The sequence below is a fragment of the Oncorhynchus tshawytscha genome, linkage group LG24 (assembly GCF_018296145.1).
Source record: "Oncorhynchus tshawytscha isolate Ot180627B linkage group LG24, Otsh_v2.0, whole genome shotgun sequence".
In the NCBI taxonomy this organism is placed as follows: Eukaryota; Metazoa; Chordata; class Actinopteri; order Salmoniformes; family Salmonidae; genus Oncorhynchus; species Oncorhynchus tshawytscha.
Genome location: NC_056452.1, coordinates 22,074,678 through 22,093,706, shown reverse-complemented (window position 1 = coordinate 22,093,706; position 19,029 = coordinate 22,074,678). Strand labels below are relative to the sequence as shown.

Here is a 19,029-nt window from a genome sequence, read left to right as displayed (position 1 = left end):
ACAGTCATCTGTAGGTCCTGTAGGTAAGACAACCACATATCACAGTCATCTCCTGTAGGTAAAACAACCACATATCACAGTCATCTCCTGTAGGTAAGACAACCACATATCACAGTCATCTCCTGTAGGTAAGACAACCACATATCACAGTCATCTCCTGTAGGTAAGACAACCACATATCACAATAAATCATTGAAAGTCAAATGTAGAGCAGCTGTAAGCAAAGTCAGTGTTAACAAGAAAAGACAAGTAAAAAAATCAGGGGGAGTGGGGCGTTGTGGGGCGTTGTGGGGCGTTGTGGGGCGTTGTGGGATTATTTGAGATATTGTTTGAAGACGTAGGTTTTCAGATGTTTTCGGAAGATGGGCAGGGACTCAGCTGTCCTGACGTTAGGGAGAAGCTCGTTCTACCCCTGGGGTGCCATGACAAAGAAGAGCTTAGACTGGGATGAGCCAGAGCTGGCCCCTCATAGGGGTGGCAGTGCCAAGCGGTCTCCAAAAGTTTAAAGAAAGAGAGGCAGGAAGACTCACTGATTCGCTGTCGGACAGGGAGGACTGGCGGGGCTTGCCAGTCTTACCGGGGTCAGATGTTGTACTGGTGAGGGTTGAGCGACGGGTGGAGGACATGAAGCTGCTGTTGCTATAACGATCTCTGGTAGGAACACACAGCAACACACCCATAAATGGAATGTACCTACTGATAGCTAGCCTGGAGAGGGGGGGAGAGAGAGCGAGAGAGAGACAGAGACAGAGAGAGAGAGAGAGAGAGAGAGAGAGAGAGAGAGAAAGAGAGAGAGAGATGGAGAGAGAGAGAGAGAGAGAGAGAGAGAGAGAGAGAGAGAGAGAGAGAAATAGAGAGAGAGAGAGACAGAGAGAGAGAGAGAGAGAGAGAGAGAGAGAGAGAGAGAGAGAGAGAGAGAGAGAGAGAGAGAGAGAGAGATGTTAATTGCATTAAGCTAGAGAGGTGATGGGAGGTTTAAGATTGTCTAATGTACTGTATTATAAATCCATCTGACATTCTAATTATCATAAAGACTATTAAATGTGTAGAGGTTAGAGGTCACTCTAGGAACAGAGTGTTTCTAAGCAGGTGCTGCAGATTAAAGAGAAAGTACACACACACACTGCAATCTATGCTCCGATGTGGTTCATCTATCAAATGTTGGAGACTTCAATGGGCAAGCTGCAGTTGCTATATCCATTCTTGGACGTATACATTAATGATATCGACCCATTGATTTTTGAAGAATATAACTTGCCTAAAAAAAGCCCCACGAGCTTTCTTTAACTGTCGTACCCCCATCAGAACCCAAATTATATAAGCTTGTTTTTTAAAGGCACAGTGCAGTCAAAAACATGTTTTATATATACTGTAATTCCACACTATGAGTGTGGAATAATGCTGTGAAATTTTGAAGATGATGACGAGGCCCTTTTAATGTAAGGAGCTGTTTGAAAAGACTGGTGAAATGGAGTTTGGCCTGCCTGGTGACATCACCAGGCGATAAATTAGTTAATGGACCTTTAAGAAAGAGAGTTCCAAACTTCTCTGCTAATAACAGCTAGCTTTCAGTTTTCTCTGCCCTACTCAGACCCCTCCCAGACAGTCCTAGCTAAATTCTTACTTGAGAAAATTGCTCTTTGCTGAGGAGCTATTTTTGTTTCTTTTTGACCATTTGAATTGAAAACACACACAGTAAAGTACTTCACTGTTGCCCAGAAAGGATTTGATATTGAGATAAAAACGGCTGCATGGGACCTTTAATGTAAACAAACACTGTATTTCCTCAAAACATGGTTAAAACTATGATGTTGATATCATAGACGGTCAGTCTTTTCATCCATATCTCTATCTATGAACACTTCTCCAGTCCCATCCCTCAGATGTTTACCAAACCAGTGGTGGAGAAATCGCTTTTTGTTATTGTGTCAACTGTGGATTGCAACTGTAAGGGTTACAAGCACAGTCAACAAACCACATGGGGTCTGTGTCTTTTCTAAAGGTTAGAGGTCGCCTCGGACTCACTGAGTCATTACTGACACACACATAAGGTCACTACGGTTACACAGAGAAGGATCATGTGTCAGACAGATGCTAAGGCAGCTGCTTATTGAACCTGTTTTTAATCTAGCTCAGCCCATTGATAGTAGATGTGTTTAAAGATGATGTGTGTACCTGGAGTTGGGGTGTGTGATGGTGATGTGTGTACCTGTATTTGGGGTGTGTGATTGTTGATGTGTGTACCTGTAGTTGGGGTGTGTGATGGTAATGTGTGTACCTGTATTTGGGGTGTATGATGGTGATGTGTGTACCTGTAGTTGGGGTGTGTGATGGTAATGTGTGTACCTGTAGTTGGGGTGTGTGATGGTAATGTGTGTACCTGTATTTGGGGTGTGTGATGGTGATGTGTGTACCTGTAGTTGGGGTGTGTGATGGTAATGTGTGTACCTGTAGTTGGGGTGTGTGATGGTAATGTGTGTACCTGTAGTTGGGGTATGTGATGGTAATGTGTGTACCTGTAGTTGGGGTGTGTGATGGTAATGTGTGTACCTGTATTTGGGGTGTGTGATGGTAATGTGTGTACCTGTAGTTGGGGTGTGTGATGGTAATGTGTGTACCTGTATTTGGGGTGTGTGATGGTAATGTGTGTACCTGTAGTTGGGGTGTGTGATGGTAATGTGTGTACCTGTAGTTGGGGTGTGTGATGGTAATGTGTGTACCTGTAGTTGGGGTGTGTGATGGTGATGTGTGTACCTGTAGTTGGGGTGTGTGATGGTAATGTGTGTACCTGTATTTGGGGTGTGTGATGGTGATGTGTGTACCTGTATTTGGGGTGTGTTATAGCGTATATTATAGGGTTGTGGATGGCAGAGGCTTTAGCGATGGCAGCAGGAACAGAGTTCATATACGGAGTTAGCATGTCAGCATACCTGGAGAGAGAGAGAGAGAGAAATGACTCAGAACAGCAGATTTCCTGACACACTCTCCTTCAGCTGGGGCAGCCATGCAGTTGAGAGAGGGGGTACCATGATCTGACACACACACACACACACACACCATCCTACCCTGCGAAGGCGGTGAGCGCGACACAGGAGTATGGAGCCCAGGAGATGACGTAGAGCAGGATGACGATGAGAGCGATCTTGGCCGTCTTCCACTCAGTCCTCATCTTATGCATGCTTTTCACTGAGTCCCTGGTGCCCTCGTTTATCTTACACACGGCCCTACAACACACACACACACAAAAACACACACATACACATTTACATATGACCATTACTGACAGTGGTCATCAGTGAATTATCAGCAGAAAGTATGGCTCAATAACGTATAAGAGCATCAACATCAACATCGATAACACTCACTCACCCGTGATACATGTCAGTATTCGGCGTCTACACAAACAACAACTTACAGATGCACACGAACAACGACAACATCTCATCTGTCCAGACCCACATGCTCACCTCCATCCCTAGTGCCTGGCCACACCCCCATCCCTAGTGCCTGGCCACACCCCAATCCCTAGTGCCTGGCCACACCCCCATCCCCAGTGCCTGGCCACACCCCCATCCCTAGTGCCTGGCCACACCCCCATCCCCAGTGCCTGGCCACACCCCCATCCCCAGTGCCTGGCCACACCCCCATCCCTAGTGCCTGGCCACACCCCCATCCCTAGTGCTTGGCCACACCCCCATCCCTAGTGCCTGGCCACACCCCCATCCCTAGTGCCTGGCCGCACCCCCATCCCTAGTGCTTGGCCACACCTCCATCCCTAGTGCCTGGCCACACCCCCATCCCTAGTGCCTGGCCACACCCCCATCCCTAGTGCCTGGCCACACCCCCATCCCTAGTGCCTGGCCACACCCCCATCCCTAGTGCCTGGCCACACCCCCATCCCTAGTGCCTGGCCACACCTCCATCCCTAGTGCCTGGCCACACCCCCATCCCTAGTGCCTGGCCACACCTCCATCCCTAGTGCCTGGCCACACCCCCATCCCTAGTGCCTGGCCACACCCCCATCCCTAGTGCCTGGCCACACCCCCATCCCTAGTGCCTGGCCACACCCCCATCCCTAGTGCCTGGCCGCACCCCCATCCCTAGTGCCTGGCCACACCCCCATCCCTAGTGCCTGGCCGCACCCCCATCCCTAGTGCCTGGCCACACCCCCATTCCTACTGCCTGCATTATTGTTTGCCACATGGCTTTAAATTGTTCCAATTGGGTTTTTTTTCGGTCGGCCATGCTATTTCAATAATACATCTTACAATTTTTCCATTGTGTCAACGATGGCAGATTGATTGACTTCCAAGTTTTTAGCATAAGTTTTTTCAAGATGAGTGAAAAACATATACCATGTACCATGTGTCATATACCATATACCATGTGCCTTATACCATATACCATGTACCATGTGCCATATTACATGTACCATGTACCATGCATCATATACCATGTGATGTGTATCATGTACCATGTACCATGTACCCCATACCATATACCATGTATCTTGTGCCATATACCATGTACCACGTGCCATATACCATATGCCATATATCATGTACCGTGTACCATGTGCCATGTGCCATATTCAATGGGCCATGTATCATGTACCATATACAATGTACCATGTACAATGTACCATATGCCATGTACCGTGTGTCATATAGCATGTACCATGTGGCATGTGAAATATACAATGTCCCAAATACCATGTACCATGCACCATATACCATGTGCCATGTGTCATGTGCCATGTGTCATATACTGTGTGCATTATACCATGCATAATGTGCCATATTCCATGTACCATATACCATATGCAATATACCATGTACCAGGTATCACATGCCATATACCATGTACCATGTGCCATATACCGTATACCATGTACCATATACCACATACCACGTACCATATATCATGTACCACATACCATGTACCATGTGTCATATACCATGTACCATATACCACGTACCATGTCTTGAAATGCAGACAGATGGATTAAAAGCAAGAGTACATGGTAATACTTCTGACAGCCATCTTTCTAGTTCCGCCCACAACTTCTGGACTTTATAGCAGTCCCAGAAAGCCTAGATTATTAAGTCATTATTAGTTTAACATTAAAGACACGTCCCTGACGTTGTGCTGAAGGACTTGTGAATTTGTCTCTTGTATAATAAATGACATACATTAGTTTATACTGGATTAAGCGTACATTTCTTGTAACTGTAATTTTGTAGGTTTTGCTTTAACTTTCCCTCCATCTTGTGGAACATCAGAATCAGCATCTGCCTCTGGTGCCATAGGTTGCATGTTTGAATCCAGTGACAGACAGTCATTTTTATATTTTTGTTTTAAGCATATCCCAAACCTTAATACTAACCTTAACCATTCAGAGTCAATACCTAACCTTAACCATTCAGAGTCAATACCTAACCTTAACCATTCAGAGTCAATACCTAACCTTTACCATTCAGAGTCAATACCTAACCTTTACCATTCAGAGTTAATGCCTAACATTAACCATTCAGAGTCAATGCCTAACCGTAACCATTCAGAGTTCATGCCTAACATTAAACTTAAACACTTTGAAATTTGACATTTGGAACAACTTTGAAATTGTGCTTTTGAGAAACATGGATGAACGCCTAATTCTGCCATGAGACTGTGAGAGCTGGTTGACTGTGTTCAATAGTGTGTGCGCTCACCTCGTGGCGCTGCGTACAGCGATGAAGATGCAGATGTAGCAGTAGATGATGATGAAGAGGGGGATGAAGAAGACGAAGATGAAGAGCAGCATGGTGTAAGAGCGGACGGACGGCGTGAATGTCATGTAGTCCCACGAACACGACGTCATCAACCCCTCTGGGACGTACGCACCTGACACACACACACACATACACACACACACACACACTTAAATATACACACACTGATACGTCGCGTATCCCTCAGACACGCAGAGCTATAAAGATTGTGTGTGTGTGTATGCGTGAGTGTGTGTTGTGTGTGTGTGTGCCCGTGCGTGTGTTTGTGTCTGCGTGTCTGTCTGTCTGTCCGTCCGACTCACTCCAGCCAAAGAAGGGAGGTAGGGACCAGAACATAGAGTAGAACCAGGCAGCAGCCATAACATAGAGGGCCCGACGTCGGGACATCACACCCATGGATGCCAGCGGCCGTGTGATGACGAAGTAGCGGTCCACGGCGATCACCAGCAGTGTGATCATACTGGTCATCCCAAACAACGCTCCACAGAACGCATACAGCTCACATGCTGGGGGAAGAGATTAAGAGAGAGAAAGGTGGAGTATTGACAGAAATAGATAGAGAGAAAGAGAAAGAGAGAAATAGGTTAAGAGAGAGAGAGGTGGGGTATAGACAGACAGAGAGAGAGAGACAGAGGGATCAAAAGTTAACATCAAGGATTAGAGAGTATGATGCATTTAGATGTAAATGATCTGAGGTCACTTAAACCTTTTCCCCCTAATACAAACAAAGCTATATATTAAGGTACTCTCTATACAGTTTACTGTAGTCAGACAGTTAGGATGTGGGGAGGGTAATCTGATCCTAGATCAGTGCCTATTGGATGGTGATGGAATCTCTACTGTAGGTATTGATCATCAGTTCCTCGCCTGTCCTTCGCTGTGTTTTACAAGGTGACCTGCCCTTTGTCATTGCTGAGTGAGATGGTGTAAGTCACGCCGACTCACAGAGGTGAGAGTTGTTTGTCTCTCCTCTCCTTCCTAACGATTAGAGTCTAATCCTGTCAATGGAGATCCCTACAGAGCTGGCCTGATGACTGAACACCTGACTATGTGAGTCTCATAGATGAAACACTCACAGAAAGGTGACACAAATGAACAAATTGAATATACTGTTCAGAAACACTGAAGTTGTTGTGCGTGTGCTCCTTTTATAAGCTTCATGCTAAACACAGTGTGTATGTGGGGTGTGTGTGTGTGTGTGTGTGTGTGTGTGTGTGTGTGTGTGTGTGTGTGTGTGTGTGTGTGTGTGTGTGTGTGTGTGTGTGTGTGTGTGTGTGTGTGTGTGTGTGTGTGTGTGTGTAACCCTCTCACCAGGCTCGAATTTGACTCTCACGATATTAACTTAAGTAGAGTATCTCAACATCATGGGATGTTAGGTGAGAAGGACATCTCCAATAAGAATCCCTATTGTAAACTATCTAGGATGATGACAACTAGGGTATTAACTTCAGATGGAATGATTATAGGTTTCTGTTATTGTATAAGGATATACTTTCCCATGCATTAAATCAAATTGAAACAGGAAATGACTCCACCAAGGCAACATACATAAGGTTCAAAATGTGTATTATTCCATTTTCAAAGCACAACATCAAAATAAATAAAAAATAATAAACCCCAATGAATCGTGCACAACCCATGATCAAATTATTTCAAGCTTGCTTAACCCCGTTGGCGCGCACTGGAGCGGAAAAACATGTGTGTGTGTGTGTTCTCCTCTAAAATGTGTGTGTGTGTTCTCCTCTAAAATGTGTGTGTGTGTGTTCTCCTCTAAAATGTGTGTGTGTGTGTGTTCTCCTCTAAAATGTGCTTTAAGAGGCTTTCAGCATGGAGTTCATCAAAGGAACACAGATCGATTCAGCTGAGGATGAGTGGAGAGGCCAATTATATACCATCAATACAATGTCATTCAGAGAGAGAGAGAGAGAGAGAGAGAGAGAGAGAGAGACTCCAAACAAATTAACAGCCAAAGCTGCAGGAGTGGATGGACTTCATTAGTTGTCATTAAACCTCTATTAAGTCATTTGCCCTTCTCTCCCATAATCCCATTTCTATGGTTACCTTTCTCTCCAAAGATCCACCTGTTGTGCATGCTGTTGATGAAGAAGATGGGGGTCTGAGTCACACACATGAGGAAGTCTGTCAACGCCAGGTTAATAATGAACATGTTGGCTGGAGTACGTAAACTCCGACTCCTGGAGGGGGGAGAGAGGGAGAGAGGAGAGAGATAGGGAGGAAGGGGGGAGAGAGAGAGAGAGAGAGAGAGGGAGGGATGGGTGGGGAGAGAGAGAGTGAGAGAGAGAGAGAGAGAGTGAGTGAGTGAGTGAGTGAGAGGGAGGGAGGGTGGAGGGAGGGAGGAGGGTAGAGGGAGGGAGGGAAAGAGAGAGAGAGGGGAGAGAGAGAGGGAGAGAGAGAGAGAGAGAGAGGGAGGGATGGGGGGGGAGAGAGAGAGAGAGAGAGAGGGGGAGGGATGGGCGGAGGGAAAGAGGGATAGAGGGAGGAGAGAGAGAGGGAGAGAGAGAGAGAATGAGAGAGAGAGAGAATGAGAGAGAGAGTGAGAGTGAGAGGGAGGGAAAGAGAGAGAGAGAGAGGGAGAGAGAGGGGAGAGAGAGAGGTGAGGGGGGAGAGAGAGGGGGGGGGGGAGAGAGAGAGGGGGGGGTGGGGGAGAGAAGGGGGGGGAGAGAAGAAGGGGGAGGGGGAGGTGGAGAGAGAGGGAGGGGTGGGGAGAGAGATAGAAAGGGAGGGAGGGGGGGGGGAGAGGGAGGGGTGAGGGAGCAGAGGGTAGAGTAGAAGAGTCGGAGAGATAGAGGGAGATGGAGAGAGTGGAAGAGGAGAGAAGGGGGAGGAGAATGGTCCGTGAGAGAGAAGACAGGCTATGTTCACACTGCCCACAAAATGAGGTGGAAACTGAGCTGCACTTCCTAACCTCCTGCCAAATGTATGACCATATTAGGGACACGTATTTCCCTCAGATTACACAAGAATTCGAAAACAAATCCAATTTTGATAAACTCCCATATCTACTGGGTGAAATACCACAGTGTGCCATCACAGCAGCAAGATGTGTGACCTGTTGCCACGAGAAAAGGGCAACCAGTGAAGAACAAACACCATTCTAAATACAACCCATATTGATGTTTATTTATTGTCCCTTTTGTACTTGAACTATTTGCACATTGTTACAACACTATTTATAGACATAATGTGACATTTGACATGTCTTTATTCTTTTGGAACACTTTTTATTGTTTATTTCACTTTTGTTTATTATCCATTTCACTTGCTTTGGCAACGTTGAATCCCATGCCAATAAAGCCCCTTCAATTGAATGTAATTAATAGCGAAGGAAGGACTACATTAGCAATAGCAGCTATGGCTCTGCTGTTACTGCTGTTGTAGCCTGAACACTCATGTGTATGAACACACAACAGATTCAATCAAACATTATAGGGCTTTAAAGAAGCATGAAAACATTATTATGAAGGCAGGTACCTGTTTTATATAACAACCCAAGGAAGGGTAATCTCGGCAAAAAGGGATATAACACCCATATTGATTGATTGGTTGGTTGATTTAGCGATTGATCTCATACCTGCAGAAGGCATACATTACGAGGAAGTTTCCAACCATGCCCGTGATGCCGACGGCGAGGATGACGGACCCGAGGGTATAGTGGTGGTGGTCTGGGACATCCACCGTTGGGAAGGGCCATCGCACTGTCATGGCAGCCTAGAGAGAGAGAGAGAGAGTGAGAGAGAGAGAGAGAGAGAGAGAGAGAGAGAGAGAGAGAGAGAGAGAGATACAGGTGATTGGAATTATGAAACCAATAAAAGTAGCCCCAGTCTTTACGATATGTTGAATGTTCCTATATACAGTAGTTACTGTAATATATGTTGAATGTTCCTATATACAGTAGTTACTGTAATATATGCAGAATGTTCCTATATAGTTACTGTAATATATGTTGAATGTTCCTATATAGTTACTGTACTATATGTTGAATGTTCCTATATAGTTACTGTAATATATGCAGAATGTTCCTATATAGTTACTGTAATATATGTTGAATGTTCCTATATAGTTACTGTAATATATGCAGAATGTTCCTATATAGTTACTGTAATATATGTTGAATGTTCCTATATAGTTACTGTAATATATGCTGAATGTTCCTATATAGTTACTGTAATATATGCATAATGTTCCTATATAGTTACTGTAATATATGTTGCATGTTCCTATATAGTTACTGTAATATATGTTGAATGTTCCTATATAGTTACTGTAATATATGTTGAATGTTCCTATATAGTTACTGTAATATATGTTGCATGTTCCTATATAGTTACTGTAATATATGCTGAATGTTCCTATATAGTTACTGTAATATATGCTGAATGTTCCTATATAGTTACTGTAATATATGTTGCATGTTCCTATATAGTTACTGTACTATATGCTGAATGTCCCTATATAGTTATTGTAATATATGCATTAGGTTCCTATATAGTTACTGAAATATATGCATTAGGTTCCTATATAGTTACTGTAATATATGCTGAATGTTCCTATATAGTTACTGTACTATATGCATTAGGTTCCTATATAGTTACTGTAATATATGCTGAATGTTCCTATATAGTTACTGTAATATATGCTGAATGTTCCTATATAGTTACTGTAATATATGCTGAATGTTCCTATATAGTTACTGTAATATATGCTGAATGTTCCTATATAGTTACTGTAATATATGCTGAATGTTCCTATATAGTTACTGTAATATATGTTGCATGTTCCTATATAGTTACTGTAATATATGTTGCATGTTCCTATATAGTTACTGTAATATATGTTGAATGTTCCTATATAGTTACTGTAATATATGCTGAATGTTCCTATATAGTTACTGTAATATATGCTGAATGTTCCTATATAGTTACTGTAATATATGTTGCATGTTCCTATATAGTTACTGTAATATATGCTGAATGTTCCTATATAGTTACTGTAATATATGTTGCATGTTCCTATATAGTTACTGTAATATATGCTGAATGTTCCTATATAGTTACTGTAATATATGCTGAATGTTCCTATATAGTTACTGTACTATATGCATAATGTTCCTATATAGTTACTGTAATATATGCTGAATGTTCCTATATAGTTACTGTAATATATGTTGCATGTTCCTATATAGTTACTGTAATATATGCTGAATGTTCCTATATAGTTACTGTAATATATGTTGCATGTTCCTATATAGTTACTGTAATATATGTTGCATGTTCCTATATAGTTACTGTAATATATGCTGAATGTTCCTATATAGTTACTGTACTATATGCATAATGTTCCTATATAGTTACTGTACTATATGCATAATGTTCCTATATAGTTACTGTAATATATGTTGAATGTTCCTATATAGTTACTGTACTATATGCATAATGTTCCTATATAGTTACTGTAATATATGCTGAATGTTCCTATATAGTTACTGTACTATATGCATTAGGTTCCTATATAGTTACTGTAATATATGCTGAATGTTCCTATATAGTTACTGTAATATATGCTGAATGTTCCTATATAGTTACTGTAATATATGCTGAATGTTCCTATATAGTTACTGTAATATATGCTGAATGTTCCTATATAGTTACTGTAATATATGCTGAATGTTCCTATATAGTTACTGTAATATATGTTGCATGTTCCTATATAGTTACTGTAATATATGTTGCATGTTCCTATATAGTTACTGTAATATATGTTGAATGTTCCTATATAGTTACTGTAATATATGCTGAATGTTCCTATATAGTTACTGTAATATATGCTGAATGTTCCTATATAGTTACTGTAATATATGTTGCATGTTCCTATATAGTTACTGTAATATATGCTGAATGTTCCTATATAGTTACTGTAATATATGTTGCATGTTCCTATATAGTTACTGTAATATATGCTGAATGTTCCTATATAGTTACTGTAATATATGCTGAATGTTCCTATATAGTTACTGTACTATATGCATAATGTTCCTATATAGTTACTGTAATATATGCTGAATGTTCCTATATAGTTACTGTAATATATGTTGCATGTTCCTATATAGTTACTGTAATATATGCTGAATGTTCCTATATAGTTACTGTAATATATGTTGCATGTTCCTATATAGTTACTGTAATATATGTTGCATGTTCCTATATAGTTACTGTAATATATGCTGAATGTTCCTATATAGTTACTGTAATATATGCTGAATGTTCCTATATAGTTACTGTACTATATGCATAATGTTCCTATATAGTTACTGTAATATATGCTGAATGTTCCTATATAGTTACTGTAATATATGCTGAATGTTCCTATATAGTTACTGTAATATATGTTGCATGTTCCTATATAGTTACTTGAAGTTAATTGAACGTTCCACCCAGTAGGTCTTTGTCAGACTGATAGTAAACAAGGTATAGGCAGTTGAAACCTAGTCTCTCTCACTGCACCATGAGTCTGTTGAAGGAGACTAGCCCAGGGCGTATACAACCATGTTAATGTATTTCTAAGAATTGATATTCCTTTTATATTACATATTTATACCCAGCAACTGGGATTCCAGGAAATTGTTGAATATGTGCACACTACTTCTGAGAATTATCAAATGATCAAATCATGACATGACTATAAAGCTGTGAAATATTAAATGATCAAATAATGGCATATCTATAAAGCGTTTTTAACAAAAAACTGTCATTATGTCTCTCTCTCCCTCGAAAGACTCTTGACTAACTCAGTGAATTAATAATGCCTGAGAAGTCGGTGTTTGGAGGATATATTGGTGTATACTGGAAAACCGTGCCAATATATACTCCAAACACCACCTTCAAAAACATTACCACTTTTATGCACCAAATAATTATTGCCATATTTTCATTAAAAACATTATTTTGATGAATTTATTCATACTATTTCATCCTTCCAAGAGATACTGTCCTGACACAAATCTAGTGTTGCTACCCAAGCGGGATGGTCGTTTGTTCTGTTGGTTCGGTAGCCAGAGGTGTGACCCAGTCGTTAAGGATTTTTGTCTATGGGCCAGACATTTGTTCTACATGTTCTATTGCCATACTGACTGGCAATGTTCTTGTCCCTTGCTCGCTAGCTAGCCAACTACGGCTAACTTACAGTCACGTCAAACAGTGCAGCCAGAATAACAGCAAAGAAGCTCCATTTGAATTTCTAAGCTGTTTTGTCATGACATTTATTTTGGATACATTCATAAGAATGAGCGAATGATGCGTGATTTCACCTGGCATAGAAAATGTGCTCTCTCTTCAGAACACTGTTGTTCAGAGGAGCTAGCCAACCACACAGCTAACACAATCACTTCAAGCTGAAGCTGCAAACTAGCTGCATTTTGTTTTGATTTACCAGTTTTCTATTGACATTTCTTTGTTTATACCCATAAAATGACGCTGATTCTTGATTTCGACTGGCTGAGAAAAGCTGCCTGCCTACGTTCATTACTACGGAACAGCTGGTGATCGAATTTCAATGTTGAAACAATGTTGCAAATGTCAGAGAGATAGAAAGCAAGGTTTATACAAATCTCTGCTGTTGAAAGCCAATTGCTAGTCTAAAGGAAATGGGAGATAATGTCTAGATGCTTTTTACAGTGGAGATCAAGTTAATAAATTGCCTGGCTGGGCTGATGAGACAGTGGATTGCATAGTCAGATGGAACAGAGTAAATAAGCATTTCAACGTCATAGCTTTAGCCGATGGTAACTTGTGGAATAGACACTGGCTGAAATGCAGTTTTAACCAATCAGCGTCCAGGATTAGACCCATCCGTTGTATAATTGTTTATATTACTTCCATTGTCTAACCAATAGAACACAGTGGATGTTTGAGGGTTCTATTACCTTCAGATACAATTGTATTCCGATATGAACTGAACCCTCCTCCTCCACTCCTCCACAGTCTGAGGAGTCAAAGGTCATTAAACATATCAAATCAAACTTGATTTATAGAGCACATTTCTTACAGAGGATGCATTTCAAAGAGCTTAAATAAAATAACTAAAGGTGCAAAATATAAAAACACAAAACATTTCCTAAATTAGACAAATGAAAATTGTACAACAATAATAAAACAACACTGAGAGACTAACGCATTAAAAATAAATACAAATAAGTAAGATACAGTATAAATAAAAGAGATAGTATGACTAAAAGCTAAGTAAAAGCACGGCTGAAAAGGTGTGTTGAATTCATTCATTTTGTTCATTGTTGAACATGTCGACAGTTTCTGAAGCACTCAGACCCTTCAGGTAGGCCGTTCCAAAGGCTAGAACTATAGTGGCTGAAGGCAGCCTCACCAAACATTCTTCTTCAATTCTAAAACTAACAGTCAACCAAAGGCTAGAACTATAGTGGCTGAAGGCAGCCTCACCAAACATTCTTCTTCAATTCTAAAACTAACAGTCAACCAAAGGCTAGAACTATAGTGGCTGAAGGCAGCCTCACCAAACATTCTTCTTCAATTCTAAAACTAACAGTCAACCAAAGGCTAGAACTATAGTGGCTGAAGGCAGCCTCACCAAACATTCTTCTTCTGACCTTTGGAACGACTAAAAGGCCTAACCCAGAGGATCTGAGGGATCGACTGGGCGTATATCTTAAAAGCAGATATACCATTGGCTGCAAGGCCACATAGTGCTTAAAAAAAAATCAATATAGCAATTTTAAAATCAATTCTAAAACTAACAGTCAACCAATGCAGAGACTTTAAAATACCTGCTAGGTGTGATCTCCTTCTGGTGTTTGTAAGTACACGTGCTGCTGAATTCTGAATGAATTGGAGTTGGTTAATGTTGTTTTTGGATGACCGGACAGCATTGCAATAATGCTAGTGATAAAGGCATGCATTGGTCTCTCAGTGTTGGCCCAGCAGAGAAACAGAAACACTTTGGCAATATTTCTTAAGTGATAAAAAGCTGATTTTGTTGCATTACAGATGTGGGCACAATGGGCCTCAAAATGTAGGTCAGAGTCTAAAATCACAACTAGGTTTTTAGCCTGGTTGGTTGTATCTAGTGCCAGGGGATTGTAAAAGTCCTGTCAATGTCTCTGAATTGGCTCTTAGCAACAATAACCAGAGCCTCCATTTTGTTTTTGTTCAGCTGTAGGAAGTTTTGTGCCATCCATATATTTATGTTAGAGATACATTCAACCAGGGTATTAATTGGGCTATCGCCTTCTGAGGACACAGAGGAATACAGCTGTGTATCATTGGCGCACCTAATAATGCTGCCAAGGGATAACATGTCAAAACTAAACAGTATAGGGCCCAAAATCAAATCCTTGAGGTACGCCACATGAGATCTCAAGTTTATCTGAGGCATGGTCTCCCAGGGCAACAAAATCATGTATGTCAGTCAGATATATGTAAAACCAGCTCAGTACTAAGCCTGAGAGGCCAACCCAATTCTGTAGTCAGTCCCGGAGGATACCACGATCTACACAAAAAAAATGATGGTTGTAAATAGTACCAGATAGGGGTTCTCTGGCTTGTAACCATAGAGGAACCCTTTTTGGTGCGATATATAATCCTTTTTTTGAAGGTTCTATAAAGAACCATGCTCATAAGGTTCTAAATGGAACCTGTATGATGTTATAAAGAACTCTTTCCTAAGGTTCTATAAAGAACCATTAAAAAGGTTATACTGTAAATACCACCAAGAAAAGGGTTCCCCTATGGTTACAACCCTTTTTAGGGCTATATAGAACATTTTTGGAGAATGGTTCTATAAAGAACCTTTTTCAATCTGAAAGGTTCTTTGTAAAGCCTTTTGATCCTGACGAGAGAATTAAGACTGATTTTGTCAACCGTTCTCAAGGCCATACATGAGTCTTTCACAAGACACCATCACTGGCTCTAGTCAGATACGACATGTAACAATGTAACACAACAGATTAGATCAACTGGAATGACACACTCACTCACGGTTTCACAAAAAGACCTGTGAACAAACTATGACCCCAAAAATGATAAAGAAACACATTTTATTATAATTTATTATAATCCCCCACATTTTGTATTATCACTAAAAGACCAAAGAACCCAAAAGGTTATTTGAGTCAGTATGGTTCCACATAGAACCATCGCCCTTTCCAAAGAACCTCTGAGGAACCCTCTTTTGCGTGTATTCTATAGTATGCAAGGCTGCATTTAAGCCAATGAGTAGAAGACAGAGAGCTTTGTAGCATCAGTGTTAATCTGAAAGTACAGTCTCTTTGCTTTGGTGGGTACGAAAACAAGATTGGAATTTTTCCAAAACATAATCACTTCTGACCTGTTCTAATCTCTACTAAGAACTAGGGTCGACGCCCTCTCTCTCCATGAATACACACACACACACACACACACACACACACACACACACACACACACACACACACACACACACACACACACACACACACACACACACACACAACACACACACACACACACACACACACACACACACACACACACACACACACACACACACACACACACACACACACACACACACACACACACACACACACAAGTGCAGACGTAAACTTATATACACATTCTTCTGTGCTAGAGTAGGCAGGGTGCCTGTGAATGAGTCGGTCAGCTGTGATTGTGCCGAAATCAATTTCCAATATCTACGTGTTTGTCTGAGGAAGAGCTAAGGAGCTGTTGGGACAAGGACAACTATTGTTGGCCCTCTTTCCCATTCCGTCGACAACACAATCCCTGCTTTCTGTAATATGTAGGAGTTCAGCCGGAACTCACCCACTTCCTCTCTTTAATCCCTCTGTGTGTGTGTTTGTGCGTGTCTACAGTATGTGTGCACATACACGTGTATATCGTCAACTGCCCCAGATCTGTGTACTTCAGTTCAAACAATAAAAAAGCCATTTCTTTTGGTAAACAGGGTCGGTGTTTGAGTAAAATAACCCTCTCAAATTCATACCTATGGATGCAGGGACTGACCATCCATGAGATCAAAGCTATAGTTTTAACTGTGTTTTGAGGCTATAGTGTTGGTTTACGTTGGCTTTGTTTGGAAACATTGGCATCAAAAAAATATTATATTTTGGGTTTGACAGTTGAACTAAGCTCATGAGGCATTTATGAGTTATATTCTTCAAGAATCAATGTCAATAATTCATTAAATTTAACAGTCCAAAATGTGATGTAACAACTGTAGAATGCCCCTTTAAACCCACAGTAGAAACTCTAGACACTCTAGTTACGTCTCTCTCTCTCTCTCTCTCTCTCTCTCTCTCTCTCTCTCTCTCTCTCTCTCTCTCTCTCTCTCTCTCTCTGTGTGTGTGTGTGTTATAATTAGAGTTAGACATAAGATTAGGGTTAGTGATTAGGTTTAGGAGTCTAGGGTTAGGTTTAGTTTTAGGGTTTGGGGTTAAGGTTAGGGAAAATATAATTTTTAATGGGAATAATTGTTTTGGTCCCCGCAAGGATAGTAAAACAAACGTGTGTGTGTGTTTAGCTGAAGGATAGTAAAACAAGGAACATTTGGGCAATTGGTGACATTTCGCTGGTCCCCACAAGTAACAATAAGTTAGTATTAGAGTTAGGGGCTTCACAAGTGGCGCAGTGGTCTAAGGCACTTCATCGCAGTTCTAGAGGCATCACTACAGCTGGCCTTGACAGTGCACAACTTGACAGTGCACAGCTGGCCTTGACAGTGCACAACTTGACAGTGCACAGCTGGCTTTGACAGTGCACAACTGTCCCAGCGTCGTCTGGGTTAGGGAAGGGTTTGGCCGGCTGGGGTGTCCTTGTCCCATCGCACTCTAGCGACTCCTTGTGGCGGCCATTTAATATTTTGCATGCATGCTGACTTCGGTTGCCAGCTGTACAGTGTTTCCTCTGACACATTGGTGCTTTTGGGTTAAGAAAGCAGTGTGTCATTAAGCTTCCCGGGGTTGTGTTTTGGAGGACATATGGTTTAGGAGTTTTAGGGTTAGGGATTTGGGGTTAAGGTTAGGGAAAATATCATTTTGAATCGGAAAAATTGTTTGGTCCCCAAAAGGATAGTAAAACAAACGTGTGTGTGTGCGGGCTTGTATTACTATCGTCATAGATACCGGAAATCCCCCAAAGTCCACAGAAGGATAGAAAACAAGAAAAGATATACATCTGACCACACTATAAATTCATACACCAGACAGAGTACGGGGCGGGGACTGTGTGTCTGTGCATGGCAGGTCAATTTATAAATGTAATCTGTTACAGTTACTAGTTGTAATCAATAACGTAACTTTTGGATTACCCAAACTCAGTAACGTAATCTGATTACTTTTGGATTACCCAAACTCGGTTACGTAATCTGATTACTTTTGGATTACCCAAACTCAGTAACGTAATCTGATTACTTTTGGATTACTACTTTCCCCTTAAAAGGAATTAGAAGAAGACAAAAATGGTACATCAAAAGCATTTGGTGTGTCATCATAGCGATCTCTAATTTGTGGTGGAACAAATTTAAACCTGCACCTTTTTTTACTGCTGATTTGAATGTCATTGAGAAAACAGAAATCTGTCAATGTTGTCCCCCTGCAAACATCCTTTCTCAATTTGAAAGTAATCCAAGATGTAAATCATCTAGTTTTTCAAAAGTATCTGTAATCTGATTAGAATATTTTTTGTAATTTCAGTGACTGAAGTTCAATTTTTTTGTAATCAGATTACATGCAATCAGTTACTCCCCAACCTTGTGTATGCGAGATTGCCTGTGTCTGTGTGTACTGTGAATGCATGCATGTGTGTTTTTCCTTGTCAGCAGGTAGTAAATGTTAGTGTGTGAGCTGCCAAAATGCTAATTGGCTTAGACAAAGGGAGGAACAAGAGGGGCAGGAAGTAGAGCAGGAAGGAGGAAGAGGATGATGATTGATGGACCTGAATCTCTACTGTCACACTGTTGCATCTCCAACCTCTTTAACCTTTACCTAACACCTACCCTAACCTTAACCGCCCATGGGTTATGACCCAATCTTAACCCGTCAAGGTGCTTGTGTCACTGAAAGCCTTATTTTTTACAAGTAAATGTCATGTCCCTTTGGGTACAGCTTATTTCTTTGTTCCAAAAATCCAATGTTTGTGTCTGTTGGATGAATGTCAAATATCAACCTGAGGTTAAATTGCCAAACACACACACACACACACACACCCACACACAC

General features: G+C 41.2%; 1 protein-coding gene across 1 annotated transcript in view; it reads right to left on the bottom strand.

Annotated features, from left to right (window-relative positions):
- Nucleotides 1-19,029, bottom strand: part of LOC112244632 (melanopsin-A-like) — a 35,566-nt gene that overhangs the window by 3,042 nt on the left and 13,495 nt on the right. The window contains exons 2-8 of the mRNA XM_042305731.1: nt 9,364-9,500; nt 7,833-7,966; nt 6,074-6,277; nt 5,712-5,883; nt 3,066-3,224; nt 2,823-2,930; nt 531-708 (exon numbers count right to left, since the gene is read on the bottom strand). Of these exons, the coding sequence (XP_042161665.1) occupies nt 531-708; nt 2,823-2,930; nt 3,066-3,224; nt 5,712-5,883; nt 6,074-6,277; nt 7,833-7,966; nt 9,364-9,500 (1,092 nt within the window). The remainder of the gene's footprint in view (nt 1-530; nt 709-2,822; nt 2,931-3,065; nt 3,225-5,711; nt 5,884-6,073; nt 6,278-7,832; nt 7,967-9,363; nt 9,501-19,029) is intronic.